This window comes from Melopsittacus undulatus, chromosome 17 (assembly GCF_012275295.1).
Source record: "Melopsittacus undulatus isolate bMelUnd1 chromosome 17, bMelUnd1.mat.Z, whole genome shotgun sequence".
NCBI classification, from domain to species: Eukaryota; Metazoa; Chordata; class Aves; order Psittaciformes; family Psittaculidae; genus Melopsittacus; species Melopsittacus undulatus.
Window position 1 is genome coordinate 4,899,718 of NC_047543.1, and position 23,410 is coordinate 4,923,127.

General features: G+C 55.2%; 2 protein-coding genes across 17 annotated transcripts in view; one reads left to right on the forward strand and one right to left on the reverse strand.

Annotated features, from left to right (window-relative positions):
- Positions 1-11,143, forward strand: part of KANSL1 (KAT8 regulatory NSL complex subunit 1) — an 82,777-nt gene extending 71,634 nt beyond the window's left edge. For 2 of the 4 annotated variants that reach the window (XM_034070155.1, XM_034070154.1), the window contains exons 7-15: positions 1,779-1,944; positions 5,118-5,303; positions 5,812-5,970; positions 6,234-6,382; positions 7,430-7,548; positions 8,158-8,215; positions 8,719-8,831; positions 9,733-9,979; positions 10,727-11,143. In XM_034070155.1, coding sequence (XP_033926046.1) covers positions 1,779-1,944; positions 5,118-5,303; positions 5,812-5,970; positions 6,234-6,382; positions 7,430-7,548; positions 8,158-8,215; positions 8,719-8,831; positions 9,733-9,979; positions 10,727-10,966 — 1,437 coding nt within the window. In that variant the 3' untranslated portion in view covers positions 10,967-11,143. The remainder of the gene's footprint in view (positions 1-1,778; positions 1,945-5,117; positions 5,304-5,811; positions 5,971-6,233; positions 6,383-7,429; positions 7,549-8,157; positions 8,216-8,718; positions 8,832-9,732; positions 9,980-10,726) is intronic. The other 2 variants (XM_034070156.1, XM_034070157.1) reach the window with 2 other exon arrangements.
- Positions 11,144-13,065: 1,922 nt separating this feature from the next.
- The window catches only part of MAPT (microtubule associated protein tau), a 40,987-nt gene continuing 30,642 nt past the window's right edge, over positions 13,066-23,410 (reverse strand). For 6 of the 13 annotated variants that reach the window (XR_004550354.1, XR_004550351.1, XR_004550350.1 and 3 more), the window contains 5 exons: positions 21,583-21,675; positions 18,158-21,436; positions 17,699-17,811; positions 16,317-16,434; positions 14,820-14,957 (listed from right to left, as the gene is read on the reverse strand). Coding sequence is in view for 1 of the 13 variants with exons in the window: in XM_034069995.1 (XP_033925886.1) it covers positions 14,742-14,957; positions 17,699-17,811; positions 18,158-18,239; positions 21,583-21,675 (504 nt within the window). In the remaining 12 variants the exon portion in view is untranslated. Of the gene's footprint in view, positions 14,958-16,316; positions 16,435-17,698; positions 17,812-18,157; positions 21,437-21,582; positions 21,676-23,410 lie in introns of all 13 variants that reach the window. The other 7 variants (XR_004550348.1, XR_004550349.1, XR_004550347.1 and 4 more) reach the window with 7 other exon arrangements.

The following is a 23,410-nucleotide window of genomic DNA, read 5'->3' on the forward strand; positions in this document are numbered from 1 at the left end:
TGATGTGCCAAGGGGATGGTGCTTCTGCTGCTCAATGCTGTGTCAGGTTTTTACTGTATACTCCTCTCCCTTATGCAGAATTCAGTGGCAATGCAGTTTATTGCCTGTATGAGGAAAAGCAGTTTTAATTCCTCTTAGGAATGCCATAAACTGTCAGTTGGAGGATAGAGAGATAGGAATTGATGCCGTAAAGAGCTTTTTGTGCATGCAGCTCCCATGACTGCAGAGCCAGAAACGGCAAAAATCCACTTGCTTTGAGTCAGAGTGTTTCAAGTCCAACTTTACCACGAGGGTTTGGGGGTTTTCACTCTGCAGGTGTTGGGGTTATAAAGAGAAGCTCAAAAAGCAACATGTTTCTGAGCAAAATAGGTTCCTGTTCAGCTGAGCTGGCTTTAAGTGGTGACTCGTTTGAGTCTTACCTGGTAGAGCTCTGCACTGACTGCTGGCAAGGTGTTCTCAGTGATGTGGCAGTCTATGAGCTATCACATAGGTGATGCTGACTCGTGCACTCAGTGCTTGAAGAAGGAGCTGTTAATTCTGTGTTAGATTTTCACTAGTCATCAAATACATTTGGTAATTGGAGATGGTTCAGAAGAGCAGCTCCAAAGGGTAGAAGATGTGTCAGGTAGCAGAGCAACTCCTCCAGTTATTTGGGAGTATCATGGAATCCCAGAGTTGTTTGGGTTGGAAGGGACCTTAAAGCTCCTCCAGCTCCAACCCCTGCCACAAACAGGGACCCCTTCCACTGGAGCAGCTGCTCCAAGCCCTATGTCCAACCTGGCCTTGAGCTTGTGCCTAAGAGCTCAGCTCAGTCTCCCCTCGGGCAGGTTCAAGCCATTCCCCTGTCCCTAAAGGTCTCATGGGCAGGGTTACCTCCTGTCTTGCACAGCATCCTGTTCATACAGCCCTGCAGGGTGTTAATTCTCAGTGATGGTACAACTGCTGATTCATCCTCATGTCTAATCCAGATCCTCTGGGCACAGCTGCTGCTTAGTTCCCTCTTCCTCCTCTTCACTGAGCAGTGAAACACCCACTTGTTGCATTGCCCTCAGTCAGACATGATTTTGGGTTTAGATGATACTTACTTTGGGTTGTTTCTCTTAGTTTGTAACCATGAGTGGGTATCCAGCTCTTCCCTTCAAGGTGCTCCCAGCCCTTCCCACTGCTGTTACTGGCTGAGGATCCAAGATACCTCTTCCATCACTGATGTCATTAACTGAAATGATTTGGGTACTGCTAGCCTCAGAACAGACTTCTGCAGGCTCCACTTTGATGCGTCATAGGTTGGTGTCTCTGTATGGGATTTACCTCCCATTGTGCATCTGCCTACACTGGTTTCATATAAGTAATGTCTGTGAATTGAAGCTCAAAACCCACCCTTTTTCAGTTCTTAAAGATGTAAGTGTCAGCAGATGGCTTAGCATATAGTGATATCTGTCTGACCCATGTGAACTCAAAGGGCTTTGCTTTTATTCCCCCTCTCTGACAACTGAATTCTCATGGTTCTTCTAAACGAGGTTTCAACCTGAAATCAAACACTTTTAGTCCAGTTGAGTCGGATGTGGAGGTGCTGGTGCTGGTGAGTAGCAGTTATCAGCTGTGTTCATGCAAAGTGAGTCCAGCTTAAATGACCAGGGTTTATACAAAGTACTTAAACCCCAACAGAGAAACCCCAGCAGCCTTCAGGATGCTTCTCATGAGCTGTCAGATGGAACATGGCAAGAGAGCCCTAATTTAGACCTCTGATAGGCTGACCCTGTTCTCTGTCCCCTGTTCAGGTCCATCGCAACAGCCTGATGCGATGTAGCTGTGACGTGAACCCTTCCTGTGCTCTGTGTGGCTCTCGGAGTGCAACGACTCTGGACATCCAGTATGATGCCCCCTTGCTGGAGCGCCTCTCCCAGCTGGACTCCTGTATTCATCCTGTCCTGTCATTCCCAGATGGTAAGAGCTCATCCCATTCCCCCTTGTCCTGTCCCTACAGGCCCTTGGCCAAAGCCCCTTCCTTGAGCCTTCATCTGCAGGTAGTTTTAGGAGTAGAGCGTATACAGCAGATACTGGATGGGGCAGGGATTGGAAAACATTCCACCTGATACCAGCTCTGTTATGGGAACCTGACCTGCAGAAACCCAGTGCCTGGGAGTCTGTTCCAGTACCTGCAACTCTGTGGCTGTAAACCCCTTGAGAAGTATTCACTTCTATAGGGTTTATTCATCTGTATACAATTATATATGGGTTGGTTTAAGTCACTTTCTGACCTCGTAAGGAGTTGTAAATGATCTTTCATGCTTCAGAGGGTACAGCAGGAAGGGATGTTCCCTTTAAGACACTTGTGTCCCTCTGATATGTATCAGGGTTAATCATCAGTACAAGGAATAACTAACCAGCCTTGACTGTGGGGCAGTCACACATTTCATGTCTAGGGCCTTTCCCAAGGGAAAATGTGTCATTCCCAGAGTCTCCTGCTTCCTAAGCTGCCAAAGGAATCACAAGCCTGTTCTTTGACCAAAACCTATTGGCTTGGATGAGATTGGTGTCCATGTGTCATCATTCTCCTCTGGTCACAAACCAAAGCACCACAAATGATAGGAGCCAATGCTTTTGTCAGGAGTAAGTAAATCACAGCAGTTCCTTTCCTTGGTAGGAGAATGTGGCTGCCCAGGGTGTAGAACAGAGCTGGTGGTGCTGGGAGGAGGGTGTGCATCCCTGCTCCTCATGGGAATGTGAAGGGGTTGGTCCAGGTTAAGACAGGGTTAAAGGGGGGTGTTAAAATCCAGCTTTGCACAGACTGGTGTGACAGCAGGAAATGCACAGTGTCTGGGAACAATTAATCTGGCATCTCCCAGCAGCTCTATGTTTAAAACAGACTAAAATAGTCAATTTGTGCTATTTTTATTAACCAAATCCCTCCCCCCCCCCCAAAGGCACATCCCTGTAAAACACTGCGGGATTTAACACTCAGAATTCCCAAAGCAGGGATTTCTTCCCTGTTTTCACAGCACTTGTAATTCTGTGTCCATAGTGTTCAATCTGCTATCCTAGGAGGTGCTGGGAAAAGGCTGTTGTGTGTATTGCAGCGTAGCCACCAGGCACATCAGAATCATAGAACCATGGAATGGGATGGGTTGGGAGGGACCTTAAAGCTCATCCAGTTCCACCCCCTGCCGTGAGCAGGGACAGCTTCCACTGGAGCAGCTTGAGTTCTCTCATCCCATATTCACTTCCCGTTTTCCTGGGGTCAGCTGCAGGCAGCTCCATCCTGGCTGTGTGGGATGAAGAGGTTTGGGGATGGGGTTAATTCTGTCTCCATGCATCCAGCCAGGCTTGGGAATTGCCTTTCCAGGCAGCATGGAGCTGTCTCCCTGCCTCTGAGTGCTCATCCAGCAGTGAACTGCTCCATGGGCATGGATAAAGCTCCTGGAGGAGTGGATGGATGCGGTGCTCCTATGGAGCCTGCCCTGGCAGCAGGGAGCATGTGCTGACTTTCCCTTGGAGCCGGGATCTCTGGAGCAGTTTGCCATGGGCAGCATTGCCAGGCTCCATGGGATGGGGGAAGAACATCCCTGCTCCTGGCTTTGACCCCATCCCTGGCTCCCCATCCCCATCCCTGGCTCCCCATCCCCATCCCTGGCTCCCCATCCCCATCCCTGGCTCCCCATCCCCTCCATCCCACTTGTTCTGCTCCCATTCGGCTGCTTCCTCGCTGGGGATTTTCGGATGATGTAATAACCTTGGGAGGATGGGAGAGCCTCGGTTGCCATCTGCTGGGAGCCCTGCACCATCGGCCGAGGAGGAGGAGGAGGAGGAGGAGGAGGAGGAGGAGTGACGATGGTGTCGCTGCACAGGCTCCTGTGCTGGCAGAGGGCAATGGCAAAGGCTGCTGCCGGCAACGTTTGGTCTTGGTTTTTACCCCCTTCCATTCATCCATGCTCTCTTCCTGCAGCAGTGCTGGGATGGACACAAGGGAAAGGAAAGGATTGCCCAGGAGAAGAGGCTGTTTTCCCAAAGCCAGCCCATTTCAGCACAGTGATGCTGCAGCATCCATAAAGGGCTGCCCTGGACCCCTTCTCTTCTTTGGGACATGGAATCCCAGCCTGGTTTGGGATGGAAGGGACCTTAAAGCTCCTCCAGCTCCAACCCCTGCCACGGGCAGGGACCCCTTCCACTGGAGCAGCTGCTCCAAGCCCCTGTGTCCAACCTGGCCTTGAGCACTGCCAGGGATGGGGCAGCCACAGCTTCTCTGGGCACCCTGTGCCAGCGCCTCAGCACCCTCACAGGGAACAGCTTCAGCCTAAGAGCTCAGCTCAGTCTCCCCTCTCTTGGGCAGGTTCAAGCCATTCCCCTTGGCCTGTCCCTACAGGCCCTTGTCCCAAGCCCCTCTCCAGGTTTCCTGCAGCCCCTTTAGGCACTGGAGCTGCTCTCAGGTCTCCCCTTCAGGAGCCTTCTCTTGTCCAGGCTGCCCCAGCCCAGCTCTCTCAGCCTGGCTCCAGAGCAGAGCTGCTCCAGCCCTCACAGCATCTCCATGGCCTCCAACAGCTCCAGATCCCTCCTGTGTTGGGGACCAGTTACCAAAGCATCACCTGTGAGTTCACCCCTGCATTGGGAGCTCCAGCAGCATCTCTGCTCTTGCAGCCTCTCAGGTGTGCTCACTTACACAGCCCTGGGTAGATGATGGAGGTGCCACATCAGCAGATGAATGTCTCAGTACTTGGGTGGCTTTTGGCTTGATCTGAATGTGAGGGTTTGAATGGGTTTTCTCTCTCCCAAGCCTGCACCTTTGTACATTTGATGTGCTGAGATAGCTCAGATCTGATACCGCAGAATTGAGTGTGGCAGTACATGAGGTGCCTTTGGTGCATGGTTTTCCTGGCAAGGGCTTCATTCTCCTGCCAGGATACACTGGAGTTGTGAATCCTGAAGGAATGTCCTTCTCTCAGAGAGCTTCAGGTTAGAAACCTTGGATCCTGATGTTGCAGGTCCTCCTGAACTGGAGGAAGGTGTAGGCAAGCCTGGCTTTTCCCATTGATGCCTGTGTGTGTTGAGGGCTGTTCTTACTGTGATGCTGATGGCTCCACAGCTGCCTCCCATAACGAACACTGTGCTTTGCACCCCTGCAGACGTGCCCACGAGCCTGCACTTCCAGAGCATGCTGAAGTCCCAGTGGCAGAACAAGCCCTACGAGAAGGTGAAGGCTCCCAAGAAGCTGTCTCTGAAGCACAGAGCCCCTGTGCCTGCCAGCAGCCTGACTGACCCTGCTCGCAAGGAGCGCCACAAGCTGGTCAACTCCTTCCTCACTGCAGCCAGTAAGTGTCCTGCCTGCCTGCACCGTCCTGCAGCCCTGGGGATGAGTGGGGAGAGGAGGAGGAGGAGGATGAGGATGAAGAGGATGAGGAGGAGGAGGATGAGGATGAGGAGAAGGAGGATGAGGAGGAGGAGGAGGATGAGGATGAGGATGAGGATGAGGATGAGGAGGATGAGGAGGATGAGGATGAGGATGAGGAGGATGAGGATGAGGATGAGGATGAGGATGAGGATGATGATTCCCATCACAGGGAGCTCTCAGGATGAGGCTGGAGGTGACGTGTGTGCAGGTGTTGAAGCTCAGGCTGCTCTCAGTGTGTAGGGGCCTCCTCTTGCTCCCTCTGAGGCTGTGCTCACCCTGGCACAGTCACTTCCATGGCTCATCCTGAGCCCATCCCAGCGCCTGATGCTGTTGAGCCCGACCTGGAGCTGGTGAACGCCGGAGCCTCCTGCACCAGCAGGAGAGCTGCACACAGCCTTTCATAGCTCTTTCTCTGTTCCCCTCCTCAGAGCGCTCCCATCCAAAAGCCCAAGCAGACAAGGCACACAGGCCACCCTTAGATGATATTACAGCTGTGGCCAAGGCCGAGAGAGCCCCAGAGCTCTCGCTGGTCCATCCTGCTGCCCATGGCAAAAAGCGAGTGCGAGACTGCTCATCTGAGAGTGAAGGTAGGGCTCTGGGGGGAGCTTGGGCTCTGCTGCACACCCAGCCCCTCTATCCCCCTAAGGCACACTGCTTCTGGGCCTGGGTACCACTGCAGCATCACCTCTGTGCTCTAACTGCTTCCTCCCGCAGGGGCTCTCCGGCTGCAGCCACCATCAGAAGGTGCTTCTGTTTCATGCTCCTCAGCACAGGGTCCTGTCCTCTCCATCACCCTTTGGGGTTGCTCTGCTAATGTCACCCTTTGTTTCCTCCCACCCTCCTTGTGCAGTGTTGAAGCATCACTCGGACGTCGGTGGTCCCAGCTACCTGTCAGCAGCCAGCCCCACACCTCACAGCCCCATAGCCAGGCAGCTGTCCACCTCCTCTGAAGGCTCTGCCCCTGCCAGTGCGAGCTCCCAGGGCTCCTCCAGCACTGCTGTGAGTATCTGGTGTCCTTGAGGGGGTTCTGAGCTCAGCTCCATCACATCATAGGCTTGAGAGTGTTTGGTGTTGCTCTTGGTGTGCTGACCCCACTGGCTCAGCTGGTGGTAGGGTTGCCTGCTCCTCCTTTACTGACTGTGGGTCCCTGGGTTGATGTTGGTTGTGCAGAGACAGTCGGCTGCAGTTACAGGTTCACTGTCAGCTGTTAAATGTTCCTGTTTTCAGTAGGCTCCTGCCTTTGTTCCATGCCAGGGCTTTGGTTTCTGCTACAGCAGTTGCTGAGCTCACCCCATCTGAGACATCCTCCTGGAGCCATCAGATCCCAGACTGGTTTGGGTTGGAAGGGACCTTCAGGCTCATCCAGTTCCAGCCCCTGCCATGGGCAGGGACCCCTTCACTAGACCTAGACTGGAGCATCCCAGTTCAGTGCAGGTCTGCATCTGCTCCCTGGTGGCTCAGTCAGGGCTGGTTGTTGGCAGTGCCCAACCACTGTATCCTCATCCAGCTGAAGTCAGTGTTGGGCTTTGGCTGTGGCAGGTCCCCAGCAGACAACAGAGACCCTGGTAAATGGCAGGAAGAGGGACTGTTTGCAGATGAAGCTGATCCATGAGCATTGGTGTCACTGTCAGTGCTGCTGTCACACGTTTGGGATGGGTTGTGGATAGACAGATGGTAGGAGAGCACCCAGTGCTCAGCCAGGTTTAAATAGATACGTGTGGAGCTTATTTCTGTCTTGGGAAGACTATTCCAGTCCAAAGCTCGACTCAGATGGAAGCTGTTGGGCTCTCGGTGCAGCTCAGAGCCCAACATGAACTCGTCTGACTCCTTCCTGCTGCCACAGTGGCACCTATGGTGGGTGCAGGCATGGTTCTGATTGACAGGAGGGGTCTCTGGTTCAGCAAGCAGCAGGTGACCTCCATCCTGATGCACATTGGTTCTGGAGTGTCCATAAGTCATAAAAGGCTATTTTCTATGAGGCCACATCATTATTAACACGACAAAGCCTGAGACCCTTTCTCACTGGTTCTTGTCTTCATGTTCCAGCAGCCAAGGAGGAGGAGAGGAGAAAGCTCCTTTGATATTAACAACATTGTCATCCCAATGTCTGTGGCTGCAACGACTCGAGTGGAGAAGCTGCAGTACAAGGAGATCCTCACACCCAGGTATGTGTCTCATCCCACTTCATCCTCCTTGGAGATGAGAGGGAGTTGGGAAAACACCTCCTTGTTTGCCAAGGCAACACCTGGGAGCTGGGGGGCAGCTTGCTGGTGTGCACTGGTCCCAGCAGCCCCATTCCCAGTACTCCCAGTTTTCCATGTGTCTTTCCCAACTTACTTCCATCTTCCTCCTGGTGTTACCTGCTCTTCCCAGGCCCGTTCAGGGGGAGCAGGGATCCCCTGGTGCTCAGCAGAGGAAGAGGAGGGAATGCTGCAGCCTCTGCTCTGCTTCCTCTGTCCTTGGCTGGCTCCAGCAGTACCAGCATCTGGGATGCAGTGGGAGGACATTGGTGGCCTCACTCCATTCCTGACCCTCCCAATGGGGAAGGACATCTCCTGCCTGTCCCCCAGGCAAACCCACTGCATAAGGATGAAGCAGGGGAAGGGAAAGGGGAGAAACCCTCATCTGACAGCACAGGAGGGGTTTGGGCAGACATGAAGCTTAAAACTGAGCCCAAGTTTGCTGGCTTGGCTTTGTCCTTCCCCAAAGGACAGCATTGGTGCATGCAGGGCACCAGCTGTGTCCATTGCTGACACCCTCTCTCTGCCTTGCAGCTGGCGTGAAGTGGATATCAGTGCTCTGAAAGCAAACCCCGATGAAGACAATGAGGAGGTGAGAAGGGTTTTATCCCCACTTTAACATGGGATGGGGGCTCAAGAGCATCCATGAGGGATGCTGGAGGCAGTGGATGCAGGAGCCTCAGCCTTCCCTGCAGCACAATGGCCCCGTGGGCCTGGCAGAAGCAGCCTGAGGTGGTGGCTCCTTGGGAGGAAGAGTGTGATGAGGCAGGAGTTGGGTTCACTGCCCTGGTACAGCTGAGTCTGGGCTCTCATGGCCACCAGGAGACCTGAGCATCAGCCTTTGTATAGGAATCATTATTCCAGCTGAACTGATGCTGATGGTATTTCCTTAAGCTCTTTGAATGCCTCCATCTGGGATCAGTGGTTTCCCTTTGGATTCCTGTTCCCAGTCTCCTCCTGGAGGCTCAGTTCAAGGCACTGCTGGCATCTGCCTCCCTGCAGAGCCCATCAGCTGCACTCACACTGGACACACTGCACATGGATGTGTATTCAATACATGGAAGCCTAACCAGGACCCATCCCCTTCCCTTGCAGGTGGAGGACTTGTCTGATGCAGCCTTCTCTGCTCGGCACAGCAAGTGTGAGGAGATGGAGCGAGCGCGGTGGCTCTGGAGCACGAGTGTGCCCCCCCAGCGGCGCGGCAGCAGGTACCCACAGGGCATGGGGCACTGGTCCCGGTGCCATTCCCAACACTGGGAAGCACTGGTTAGATTGGCTGATCCATACACAAGGGTTGGAATCTTGCACTGTTAATGTGGTTCAGTCACCATCCACAATGAGCTGTCCTGCTGGGGTGGGAGTGAAGTTCCACAGTTCCATGGCCAAGGAATGGGGGTTCCCCCATTCCTGGTGCAGGGAGAGGCTGGGCCATCAGTGTCCTGCTCTGGTGTTACTGGCCTGGCTCTGGTGTTACTGGCCTGCTTCAGCCCAGGTTTGCTCCTTGCTGTGGGGTCCCTGGGCCAGGCAGCACTTGGGGGGAGCTCCCTTGGTTCCCCTTGAGTGGGGAGCCCTGAACCCTTCAGATCCCTGCCCCATGGATCGGGTTTGGCTTTTAAAGAGCTCCGTGATTGAGCCCATGGAGCCCCTCGAGCTGCTATGGGGCAGCTCTTGTATGGGCCTGCTTGGGGCTGGGGTTGTGTGTTCTGAACCTCTTGGCCCAGGTGGGTTTTGGAAGCTGCTCCTTGGCTGCCTTTGGTTGCCTCTTGCTGTTCAGCTTCACCTTGAGCACATGGATGTGGGGCTCTGATGGGGTTCCTCTGTCTGCAGCCTGGGAAGTGCTGTAGGTGCTCAACCTCCTTAAGGCTTGGTTTAAATGCTCTGGAGTGCAGAGGTTTTGTGGTGCTCTTCCTCCTGCATCATCATCATCACTGACCCACTGCTCCCTGTGGCACTGGGATGGTGGAAAAGCCACATGGAGACTGGGGATGGGACAAAGCTGAGCCTGGATGAGCTCAGCTCTGGGCAGCAGCATCCTTAGCTCATGTGCATTGAGTCCCTGCTGGGTGTTAATGGGACCAAACCAGGCTCTGAGCCTCATTCCCCCCTCAGGTCCTACAGATCAACGGACGGACGGACGACCCCACAGCTGGGGAACCCCTCGACCCCACAACCGGCATCCCCGGACGTGAGCAGCTGCCTCTCACACCCGGAGCTGCCCCATAGCCACTCCCCACGCAGCCCCATCAGCCCCGAACTGCTCCCAGCCCCCCTGACCCCGCTCAGCCGGGACCCCATGCGGCTCCTGTCCAGCGAGGACACACGATGCTCCACACCTGAGGCCGGCCTGGACGAGCAGGTGGGTCCTGGATGTGATGGGATGTAGGGGCCCAGGGGATGCAGTTGGGATCCTGCCCATGGGGATGTGGGGAATGGGCTTTGGTCCCCTGTAAAGCAAGTGGGAGACCCCCCTTTAAACCCCATTTGGCTGCGGGATGGTGCATGGTTGAGCTGCATCCTGCAGCCCCATAGCCCGGCCCCATAGCCCGGCCCCATAGCCTGGCCCCTTAGCCCGGCCCCTTAGCCCGGCCCCATAGCCCAGCCCCATAGCCCGGCCCCATAGCCCAGCCCCATAGCCCAGCCCCTTAGCCCGGCCCCTTAGCCCGGCCCCATAGCCCGGCCCCATAACCCAGCCCCATAGCCCAGCCCCATAGCCCGGCCCCTTAGCCCGGCCCCTTAGCCCGGCCCCATAGCCCAGCCCCATAGCCCGGCCCCATAGCCCAGCCCCATAGCCCGGCCCCATAGCCTGGCCCCTTAGCCCGGCCCCTTAGCCCGGCCCCATAGCCCGGCCCCATAGCCCAGCCCCATAGCCCAGTCCCATAGCCCGGCCCCATAGCCTGGCCCCATAACCCGGCCCCATAGCCCGGCCCCATAGTCTGGCCCCATAGCCTGACCCCATAGCCCAGCCCCATAGCCCGGCCTCATAGCCTGGCCCCATAGCCCGGCCCCATATCCCAGCCCCATAGCCCGGCCCCATAGCCCAGCCCCATAGCCTGGTTCGGTTTGGAGCAGGACCTATCCCATAGCCTCCTGTGTGTCCCCTCAGGCCGTGCAGCCCTGGGAGCGCAGAACCTTCCCCCTGTCGTACGACCCCCGGACGGAGGCCGAGGACCAATGTGACCCCCAGGACCGGTTGTCTCGGTGCACCCGGCGCACGTCAGGCAGCAAACCCGAAGCCAGCTCCGCTCTGCCCCCCACAGGCAGCCTCAAGAGCCGCCCCCCCCCAGCGCCACCTTCCTCCTCCTCCTCCTCCTCCTCCGCAGTCCAGCGGCCAGCGCACAGATAGAGACACAGGGAAGACATGAGCGACACCAACACAGAACTAACTCTTGGCATTAAAGCTTCCAAAATCTGCGTTTGATATTCAAACATCCTGCCGGAATTTTCACAGTTTTTAGTGAATTTAAGGAATTTAGAAAATGGCTTTTTTTTTTTTTCCGTTTGGTTTCCTTTTTTTTTTTTTCCTGTTCTTTTTTGGTTTCTTTTGTTTTCTCTCCGTGTTTCCATGTCCCATGAATGACCCCCCCGCCCAGTGCTCCCAGTGCTCCCAGTGCTCCCAGTGCTCCCAGTGCCCTCCCCTCTGAGCTGCATGGGCTCCAGCCCAGGGTTGAACAGTGGTCGGGCCCTCCGCATCCCTCATCCCATGTATCCCAATGGGGGATCTGCCCCTGGGCCCCCTCCTCATTCCTTCTCCCCTGGGTTGGGAATGGGAAGGATGGATCCTATGGAGGAACGGGATTGTGGGATCAGCCCCATTGTAAGGGGGGCAAGGAGGGGAGAGGCCCCATTGGCACTTGGAGCAGGCTCAGGATCCGCTCCAGGGACACCCATTGGGGACAACCAGCAGGTTCCATCCATGCCTGATGCTCGAGTCCTGTATCCCAATGGAGCTGGAAGTTGGGGTGAGGGCCATGGGGGTCTGATAAAGGGGGTGAAGGGGCTGGTGGGGACCAGCACAGGCATCGATCCCATTCACTTGAGGCTCTGCTCCTGTGGGCACCAGCCCCATTGGTGCCCATGGTGTGTCCCTGTCCCGTCTGCACCCACCGAAAACAGGAGGAAACCACCAAAACTGAGGCCGTTTCTGTTCTTTTTTCCCTCTTTTTGCCCTCATTTTGTACTGACCTGTCGCTAAAACTGCTCCAGGCTTGGGGGTGGTCACAGTTCAACTCGTGGCTTTGGTTCTGTTCTGGTTGAAAGGCTCCATCCTGGTTCCCCCCCCCCCGATGCTCCCACAGCCCCTGCACATAAAGAGCTTTTCTATTTATAAGGTTGGGAATTCTGAAAAACCCTTTTTAGCGTTAAAAAAACCACAAAAATGACGAAAAACCCACAAAAAAAGCAGCATTTTGTAAATATTTTCTTTTCCTGCTTTGAGCTGTGTCATGTCCTGCTCCATAGAGACTCAATCTTTGTTCATGTCTTGATTCTGTTGGCAAAGCACAAAATGTGCTGCTAAAAACACCAAAAAAAGCAAAAAAAAAGGAGAAAAGATTAAAAAAAAAACCACCATTAAAACCAAGAGTTTTGGTGACGTCTGTTTGGGGTTGGGCTGAGCCACCCGCGCCCCATGGGGGGGTTTGGGGTCAGTGCACCTCGGGGGGGGGTGTGGGCAATGGGGGTTATGGGGCAGGAGGTGAGGCCTGAGCAGCCAAGAGTGGGGACACTTGGATGGAGCGGATGGGACATGGGAATGGGCTGTGGGGTGGGATGGGTTCAATGGGGCAGGAGCAGCCATGGGGAGTCAATGGGGAGGGGGAACCAAGCTCCAATGCATGGGGCTGGGAACGGCACGAGTGGGTCTGGTGCTGGTGACTGGGGATAACTGGGGGTAACTGGGCTGGAAGTGGGGCAGCAGCATGAGGCATCACTGGAACTCCAAGCAGCTGCCTTCAGCCTCATCCCACAGCTGAGGAAACAGCCCCACTGCTCTCATCATCCCCCCCGTGCCCCATTGATCTCCCCATTGATCTCCCCACTGCTCTCCCCATTGCTCTCCCCATTGCTCTCCCCATTGATCTCCCCATTGATCTCCCCACTGCTCTCCCCATTGCTCTCCCCATTGCTCTCCCCATTGATCTCCCCACTGCTCTCCCCATTGCTCTCCCCATTGCTCTCCCCATTGCTCTCCCCATTGCTCTCCCCACTGCTCTCCCATTGCTCTCCCCATTGCTCTCCCCATTGATCTCCCCATTGCTCTCCCCATTGCTCTCCCCACTGCTCTCCCCATTGCTCTCCCCACTGCTCTCCCATTGCTCTCCCCATTGCTCTCCCCATTGCTCTCCCCATTGCTCTCCCCATTGCTCTCCCCATTGCTCTCCCCATTGCTCTCCCCATTGCTCTCCCCATTGCTCTCCCCACTGCTCCCCCTGCAGACACGGCCGGTTCCCGTAGTAATGACTTTATTTCCAAATCCACTTTACGGCACCAGTGTAAACCAGTTGGTAACACACGACACACGATGGGACAGGCACAGACAGAGCGAAGCTAAATGCTACACGGAGATCAAACCTTCCCTCCCCACCCCCACAGCCGAAGGGCTTGGACCAAGCAGCAGGAATTCACCTTTTTGGGTGCAGAAAACACAGGTTTGGGACTCGGGGCCGGAATTCATCATTGTCAGACCCAGCAATGGGGTCTGGCTGCTTGGGGTCTGATGCAGGCATGGGGCTGGGGGTGAATGGGGCTGGGGGTGAATGGGGCTGGGGGTGAATGGGGCTGGGCTATGGGGCTGCAGGATGGAGCTGCATGCACCATCCCACAGCCTAATGGGGTTTAAAGGGGGAGGGTCTCCCATTTGCTTTACAGGGGACCAAAGCAGCAGCTCCTCCATCCCACACCCATTGAGGTCGCAGATGGGAGCACAGCATCTTTACAATGAGAGGCGGCGCAAGAGGGGGGCAAGGGACTGGTTTATGGTGGTGCTGGACCAGTTTGAGCCCAGCAGCTCCTGGGGCTGGAGCCCATAGAGGCTGCAGCACTGGGGGAGCAGTGCCCATGCCCTGGGGTCCCTGCAGGGGATGCACTGAGCCCTTCTCAGCCTCTTTGGTTGTAGGATGGGGCAGCCCCAGAGCACCCCACATACAGCCCTAGGGGGGGAGCAGCAGCAGGAGGGGTACATGGACCTGCTCTGCTCCCTGTGAGCCCAAGGCAGGGTCCTGAGCCCCCAGTGCAGGATGGGACCGGGGGGAGCTGCCCATAGGACCCCCCCATGTCCTCCCCAGTGTCTCCTACCGCATGAGCCCATCAGAGCCACGGAGCTGCCGCTTCCATCCCTTTAAGCTGACCTTAAAGGGGAAACAGAGAAAGAACAACCCCAAAACGTCACAATCTGCACCCAAATCCATGCGGGTGCCCCTCACCCCCCACCCCCGGCCCTGGGGGGGTGCAGGGCCCCCCCCCCCATCACAAGCACTGATAGCATTGATTAGGTTATCTGAAACACATGCTCCTTCAGAAACAATCACCCTGCACAGTCCAAGCAACACACACATCTACTCTACAACACGGGGGGGCTGCCAAAGGAATGGGGTTTGGGGGGGGGGAAGCCTCTACTCATCCACTCAGCGGTTCCAGCCCAGAGCCCCCCCGGTGCCATTGGGGGTACCCGGCTCTGTCTCCATCCACACCTCCAATGAGAGGGGTCTTCAATGCAGGAAGGGGGGTCACCCCCAGTGCTGCCTGTAGGACGGGCCCCCCCCCGGTGATGGGGTCTGGTGAGCCCCTCTGTGCCCTGCCTGCATTAGTGGGGTGGTGAACACGGCCCCATGCAGGGGATATGGGGGCATATAGGGCGCTGAGGGACCCCATGTGGGGCACTCGGAGGGGCTGTGTGCTCAGAGGGGCAGGGGGAGAGGAGGTTTTCATCGTGTCACTGATTCTGCAGTCCTGGAGCTAGAGCTGAATGAACAGTAAAAGCCAAGGTTAACCCATGAACCGTGGGGGGGACAGGGGGGAAGCAGCTGCAAAAGGAACAGAGGAAAAAGGCCAAATGATGATGTTTCCTTATCCTTTCTTATTCCATCCTCTCCCATCCCCTGCTCTGTGCCCATGGGGCCGCATCACAAGCCCTGCTTGGCCAGCGAGGCAGACACCTCATCGGCCAGTGTGGCCAGTTGGGGGGAGTCCACCAGGTTGATGCTGCCGCTGGAGGAGACGTTGCTGAGCCGACGTGGGGAAGGGTCACCAGAGATGGTTGGGGACTTGTAGACGATCTCAGCACCATGGTCAGTCTTGGCTTTGGCGTTCTCACGGAAGGTCAGTTTGTGGGTCTCAATCTGCAATGAGAGCAGAGGGTGCTGAGCATGGATGGGTGCTGAGCATGGATGGGTGCTGAGCATGGATGGGTGCTGAGCATGGATGGGTGCTGAGCATGGACGGGTGCTGAGCATGGACGGGTGCTGAGCATGGATGGGTGCTGAGCATGGATGGGTGCTGAGCACGGATGGGTGCTGAGCATGGAAGGGTGCTGAGCATGGAAGGGTGCTGAGCATGGATGGGTGCTGAGCATGGATGGGGGCTGAGCATGGATGGGTGCTGAGCATGGATGGGTGCTGAGCATGGATGGGTGCTGAGCATGGATGGGTGCTGAGCACGGATGGGTGCTGAGCATGGATGGGTGCTGAGCACGGATGGGTGCTGAGCATGGATGGGTGCTGAGCATGGATGGGTGCTGAGCATGGATGGGTGCTGAGCATGGATGGGTGCTGAGCATGGATGGGTGCTGAGCACACACACGTGAGGCTGTAGCTACAACCGGCTCCGTCGCTGCTCAGGGTGTGGGTACAGTGACACCAGTAACCCCCAGTCCTCAGGCACAACAGGAGCATCATCCAGGGATGCTGCCAAATGCTTCCTGGTGTGGCTGAGGACTGTTCCCACACCCCCAGCAAAGCTCTATGGCAAAGGTGGGATTCCCATCCAGCACACAGTGGGATTCCCATCCAGCACACACAGTGGGATTCCCATCCAGCACACAGTGGGATTCCCATCCAGCACACACAGTGGGATTCCCGTCCAGCACACAGTGGGATTCCCGTCCAGCACACAAAGGTGGGATTCCCATCCAGCACACACAGTGGGATTCCATCCAGCACACAGTGGGATTCCCATCCAGCACACACAGTGGGATTCCCATCCGGCACACAGTGGGATTCCCATCCAGCACACAGTGGGATTCCCATCCAGCACACAGAGGTGGGATTCCATCCAGCACACAGTGGGATTCCCATCTAGCACACAGTGGGATTCCCATCCAGCACACAGTGGGATTCCCGTCCAGCACACAGTGGGATTCCCATCCAGCACACAGTGGGATTCCCATCCAGCACACAGTGGGATTCCCATCTAGCACACACAGGTGGGATTCCCATCCAGCACACAGTGGGATTCCCATCTAGCACACAGTGGGATTCCCACCCAGCACACAGTGGGATTCCCATCCAGCACACAAAGGTGGGATTCCCATACACAAAGGTGGGATTCCCATCCAGCACACAGTGGGATTCCCATCCAGCACACAAAGCATCCCCATACCCCTTACCCCTTACCCCACAGGGCACAAAGCGCTGCTCCCATAAGCCAAACCCCTCTTCTCCTGGCCAGCACATGTGCAATGGGTCAGGTTTGCTACTTACTGGTGCCCTCAGCAGCCAAGTGCAGGGCTGGGGGCTGGCTCTGCAGGGGCTGGAGCCCAGCAGGGTCTGGGCTGGGGGGCTGAGCAGCCTGGGGACGGGTCTTGTCTTCCTTGCCTTTCTATGGGTGAAGAAACCCCCCAGGGTGGTGGGGTGCGAAAAAGGCATCAGCAACGAGACCCAAGATCTGATCAGTGTCACCCAGCAGGAAAAAGGGCAAAAACCAGAGAAAGAACCAGAAAACTGGGCAGAAAGAGTGGAAACCAGAGTCCTGCAGGGGCTCAAGAGCAGCAGCTGCTTTGGAGAGAGCAGGAAAGCCTTCCAAGTGCAGCCAAGGAGAGCTGCAGCTGTGGGCACAGGTACAGGGCAGAGCTCAGAGCATCCAGCTCCCCATAGGGGACCCAGTGCAAGAGGAAGAAGCAGAGGAACCAGGCTTCAGCCTGAAGAGCTGGGGACCTTGTGCATTGCAGAGCAAGGCTGGGGATGGAGCAGTGGAGCTGCTCTCAGCCACCCTACATGGATGGGTCTCAGCTGTGTCCTGCCCCATCCCTGCGGATAGAGCATCCCACCAGGATGGTCCCTGGTGCCAAGGGCTGGACAAAGACATCCTGATGCAGCATCTGAACTCGTGTTGCACCTCCAGGCTTCAGGCAGGGTATGGGAAGTGATGCCACTGCTGAGTCACACCTTTACCCCTTCAATGGGCACGTTCTTCTAACTGGGAATGTGCCAGGATGGAATGAACATGATGGAAAGGGGCTCAGTGAAGCACAGGGCAGTGTGATGTGGAGCAGCAGCAAGAGAAGGGTAAGGAAGTGCAGTGATCCCACAGACAGAGGCCAGCGAAGAGCTGGGAGTGCACAGAGCAAACAGGGCTAAGACCCAAGTGCCAGAACAGAACTTCCCCCCCCCAAGAATGAAGTGTTTGAAACCCAAGCAACATAAATCCCCCTTTTCCCTACAGAAACCCAACCACGTGTGCCACCAGCCTGGACACAACTCCTGGTTCCCAAACACTTCCCTTTACAGGGATGTGTTGGCACCTTCATGGATCACACCAGACCCCCTACAACTCTGTGCTCACCTGCTCCTGCCTGCAAGGGATGTGGGTGCCCTTAAAGAGAGGTTGTAAAGGGCCTTTACCCAGCTAAGAAGCCCTGGCAGGAACAGCTCACCCCAAGCTCTCAGTACTTCACCTGCCTGCCTTTTAACTGCCCCCAAGCATCCTGCACAGCCTCAGCTCAGAGCCTGAGGATGCAGGATGAGCAGATCCCCTTTCCTCTGCGACCACAGCACACTGGAACACTGTGCCCAGAGGCCTGGAGATGGGCTGGGTGAGCAGGACCTGCAGCAGAACAGCAACACCTCTCCTGGAGCCCCTTTACCTTTTTGTTTCCTCCTCCAGGGACGTGGCTGATGTTATCTAAGGACCCGATTTTTGACTGCACCTTATCTTTGAAGTCCAGTTTCTCAGATTTCACCTCCACTTGGCCACCACCTGCAAGACAAGAGCATGGGGCTGGGTTAGCTGCTGTGCCAGCCAACTGAGGCTCAGCCAGAGGCAGAGGGAGCAGCAGGAGAACAGCAGCGAGTCCCCTCTCTTTGCTCCTGAACACTTCCCTTTGCAGGGATGTGTTGGCACCTTCATGCATCACACCAGACCCATTCCCTACACCCGAGCAGTCAGATCCGAGAGGATCTGATGGTCACTGAGCTAGGAACAGTGCTCAGCACCCCAGGGCTCACTGATGCTCAGGTCCATAGCACAGTGAGTAAAGAGAATCATCCCAACCCTTCCCATGTCCCAGTGCACAGCAGGAAGCAGCAGCAGAGCCCAAGGGTACCTGGTTTGTGATGGATGTTGCCCAGGGAACCACATTTGGATGTGACGTGGCTCAGGTCGACTGGCTTGTAAACGATCTGAACCTGTCCATGTGAGAGAGGAGAAGCAGTGAGGGATGGTCAGCATGGCACAGGGGAGGCACAACACACAGCGGCACCTGAGCTGCAGCCAGGGAGAGGACAGCTTAACCCCAGGAGGAGTAGAGAGACAAGAGAAACTGTCATTGGAAACGGGAGAGCATTAACACCCGTGTGCAGGAGCCTCTTTAACATGTCAGCATGCACGAGATCACCTCTCCACAGAGGGGGGGTAGAGGCAAGTTTAAAGTGCTTACAGAGAGAGAAAGTGGAGTGGTGATTAACTGAGATTTGCAAACACATCATCCAAAGGAAGGAAAGAACCAGAGAGAAAAAACGTAAAAAATAAATACCTTTTCTGGTGTAAAACATAAAGTTTATGTCCACAAAAACTGAAAGAACAGAAATGATCAATGTGCACAGAACTCTTCAAAAGAGTGACCAAAAATATGCATTTCTGAACGATGCTGTAATGGAAACCAGGGTTTAAAAACAAAAAGAGGCAAGGCAAAGGTTAACTGTCAGGCAGCAGTTCCCATTACAGAGACTCAGGTATCCATCCACAACAGCATTTCATGGTATCAAGCTCTGGTTTTCACTCGTGTTCCCCATCCCATCCCCAGCAACCCCATGACACTGCCCCATCCGTGCCCAGTGTGGGGCCTGTTGCACACAGACACTGCTGACATGAGACGCACACACAAGGAACAGGTAACAGGAGCTGTTTAGTGGTAATGTTAGAGGTTCAAACACCACCCAAAGCACTGCAGGGTCTGTCAGGGACAGCAACCACAGCACAGACACAGCAGCTACGGCAGGAGCAGGAGACAAGGGGGCAGAAGACATCCCCATAAGGCCCTTGGAGCTGGTCTTGTGGGAACCAGCACACTACTGGCTGTACTAGTGGGGCTGTGCAGGAGGAACCACATCAGCAACACCTCAAGGCTGGTTCCTACTCACAGGGAACAGTGGCTCTCACAATAGGCTGCACTTCATGGGCAGCATGTGCTGCTCTCTGGCTTCACAGTGGATGGATGTGCCACCCCCAAAGGGACCTCAGCAGAGGCAGCCTCTGCACCAAGGACTCACCATAGCCCCTGCTCTCCATCCAAGCACCCTGTGCTGGCTCCAAAGCCCCAGGGTGAAGGGGCATCCTTCACTTCTCCTCTCAGAGCCAGGGGCTGGACTGTGGTTGTGCACAGCACTGAGAAACACTCCCTCTCCATCATGCAGCAAGGAAGAGAATGGGGGAAGAGAGGCTCGGTGCCCCCATCCCATCCTACCCACACATGGAGCTAGGGGCCTACCTTGTCTCAATGCTCACACATATCTGGAAGCACGTGGGACAGAGAGTGGAGACAGAGAGAGGGGAGAAGAGCAATCCCTGGCTCTGGGAGGACATGGCACACACAGACATAGAGACAGTGCTGGGGAAGGATCACACCTTTGGTGCATGGGGCAGGAGGAAAGCACAGGGAAGGCAGGAAGCAGATCCCAAAGGGACAACCGATGCCTTTCTAATCCCAGTGTGACCCAAGGGCCTATGAGGAATTCAGGCACCACTGAGAGCTGGGACTGGAAGACCTCCCATTTCCAGAGCAAGCTACCAGCAATGGAAGCTCTCTCTTTTCACAGGTTCCATTAACCCCTTAACCATCCTGCTGGGGAGCAAAGAGCCTCCCCATTGTAGCAAGAAAGGGAAAGGGCCACAGAGCTGCTTGCTTGGGAACAGAGACCTGGGGGTCCCACCTCTCACATCAGCAATGCTTAGGTCAACTCTGGCCTAACACATCACTTGGCTGAAGCAGCCACTGGCTTAAGAACACAGAGGTACCAACCCCAGGTCCCTGCAGCAGAGGAGGGAGGTGTGGGGCCACCAAGCCCTGGTGCTCTCATTGCCCCTCTGAGTGTCCCATGACAGCCATGCCCGCACATGGCTTTGGTCCAAGCACACTGAGCTGCTGCTCTCCATGTCCCATGACAACCTCCAGCCAAGATTCCAGGTGTTTCATAACCCACTACAGCTGCAAATGCTTGTGTGTGCAGTGAGCTCTCAGTGGAGACAAGGAGGAGCTGACCACACTGTGCTGAAGCTCATGAGCAGCCCCAGCACAGGCGATGCATGAGGAACACTAACTCCTGGTGTCACAAGTGGTCCACCAAGCAGTCCAAGCCAGAGCAGGACCCTGGGGTAAGAAAGAGCAGAACAAGCACAGACCCTGCTTCACAGAGGTGTGACCTCTGCAGAGCAGCTCCTCTGGCCTGTTAAATAAATGCAGGATGAGATCAAATTTAAGAGGGAGGTTGCAAACCCAGTTATGTCCCAGTGCTCACATGCCAAGCCCTCTGCAATGCTCCGTTCCTCAGGAGGGCATCCATAGGGATCAACACCAGCACAAAGGAAATCCAGCAGGAAGATGTGAGAGGCACCAGCAGCTCCCTCAGACCAGCCCCTGGGTCACACTGTTTGGGGTCTCAGTGATGTGCCCACACCCAGACTGTCTCCATAGGGACTGGTGGAAATCCACCAACCTCTGTGGAGCTTCTCCAGGTTTCTGAAAGCTGAGTCCCACTGTTTTATCTGGGAACAGCTGGAAATGCCATATTAGTTCAGGTTCAGCCTCCACAGGCACTGCTGGACATAGCAAAGAGCAGCTCAATGTCTGCATGGACCATGCTGGCCTGCTGGGAATGGGCAGGAACCTGCACGTTCCCATGTTGTGCAGTCCTGGGCAATTTAGCAGCCTATTAAGCAACAAGGACTGTGCTTATAGATCTATCCATTTACTGCATCAGCAGCTAGGTCACTGTCTGCCAGAGGCACCCATCCTGCAGACAATGAGGCATCCAGCCTTCCAGGTCGTGTCAAACCTTCCAGTTAATGGGATGTTCTGTTACAGACATGGTTTCTGCGCAGGTCAGTTAGTTCTGTCCATGTCCAGGACTTGTTAGGGCTCATCTCACCATGTCTTTGGGGTTAATGGGGTTAAAGGACAGCACGTCACCACCAATGGCTATCTGACAGCAGATAGCATCGGTGCTTTAGTGTACACAACATGCCACTGAGGGTCAGGGTTATTACAATGCATTCAAAGTGTGAAGGTACTCACACTGCCTCCTCCCGGGATGTGTTTGATATTATCCTTTGAGCCACACCTGGATTGAACGCTGCTAAAGTCCAACTTCTGATTAACAATCTGCACCTTTGGTAGCCAGAAAAGAGTCATTGCACGTCACCAATAGCTATCTGATGGCAGCTCACTGCAGATAGCATCAGCGCTTCAGTGTACACAGCATGCCACTTAGAATCAGCAGTATTATAGTGCATTCAAAGTGTGAAGGTACTCACACTGCCTCCTCCCGGGATGTGTTTGATATTATCCTTTGAGCCACACTTGGATTGAACGCTGCTAAAGTCCAGCTTCTTATTAATAATCTGCACCTTTGGTAGCCAGAAAAGAGTGTGAGAAACAACATGACCATCTGCAGCTTGACCGTGTGTTACATCCCTACCAGCAGGAACCTGCCTTCCATGCCAAGAGCTAAGCAGCATCTCTGCCTTGCTGCATAGACCTGTCAACTCACGGACTGGCAACTGAAGATGGAGGTGGTCAGGGTAGAGCTAGAGATTGGGTACATCAGGCTAGTGAGGCAGCCTGTGTTTCTAGGCCATAGACATGAGTGAGAAGAGCCACACAACACAAAGAGCCAGCTCACCCCATCTTCTTGCACTGAATGGAACAGGGAACTTGCTGGGCACAGTGGAAGGAGGAAAGATAGACTGGAGAGAAAGCCCATCCCAAAGGCAGCAGATGCAACATGTCTATTCCTAACACACCTCAGCTGGGAGAGAGGCTGGAAATGGCTTGGTACCATTAGCATGTACCATGCTAATGTCACCCTCCAGTCCCCAAGCATGCTGCCCTCCCCACCACACACATGTCTGTGCTAATGAAGCTGTTTCCATTCAGTATGTACTAACTGAGCTGTTGTCCCTGGAAGTGCAGTGACCCCATGCACAGGAGCAGCTATTCCAGACACCACAAAGATGAAGACTGTCCCTGTTCCTTCCCCTACACCAACCAGTGGCTTTACAACCTGTGCAAGTAGGAACCCAGCAGGCACACAGGGCCTGGGATCCCTCAGGAGAAAGCCCATCTGAAGCATGAGAGGCAGAGCATCCTCCAAGAGAGCAGCAGCACATCCCACTGCACGTGCAGTGCCTGGACAACAGTGTCCCCATAGCTGGCTGAGCAGGAAACCTCACCCTCCATCCCAGTACATCCCCAGTCTGCTCCTCACTGAAGCCCCAAAGCTGCTTGTGCCTCTAGCATCACTTTCCAAGTCTGACACCAACTAATCCTGCACACGAGGATGTGGTTCAGCTAGACCAGGCTTTGCCAGAGCCATATTCAGTGACCCAGCAAAACCAAGAGTGCTCAGACAGTGCAGAAACACCCCAAGAGATGTGGCCTGCCTGCCTCCTGCTGTGTGCCCCCCCTAAGCTGGGGGTCTGCAGTCTGCACTGGGACCAAGCTCCAGACCCATCCTGTGGCCACCCTAAAACCAAACTTGTGGGCTCAGCCCCTTCTGCTCCAGCTGCAGCCATTCTAAGAGCATCCTTGTGTCCTACAACATCCCCAGCAGAGCATCCTGCCATTCTCCCTGCAAAGAGCAAGGAATTGTCCCCAATTCAGTGACAATAAACATGTTGCCTGACAGAGATGCAGTGAAAAAACACCCTCATAAAAGCTGGATTAAAAAGGACAAGTGAACAATTTAAGTGCTGTACAATGAATGTGAGGGGCCCTCAAGAGCAGCATTTTCTGGGGGCAGCAGGAAAAGGAGGAGGGCTCCGGACACAGGCAGCTGGATGGACACGTGCTGCTCTGCTCATGCCCACCAGCCAGGCCTGCAGCACAAAGCAAAACGTGCACTCTCCAGTGAACCACCAGCATGGAGGGGAATGGAAAAGCTGCTATTTAAATGGGGAAGAGACCATCTCAAAGCCTCCTCCCATGCCAACAGCAAACACTCAGTTACCCACTCACCCCATGGCATGCACTGCATGAGCAGCCAGGGCAAGGTCTGCAGGGCACAGAGGGGAATCCTCACTGCAGCAGCCATCAGACCTATGGGTCTGTCACTGTACAAGAGCCATTGGGTCTGCACCACTC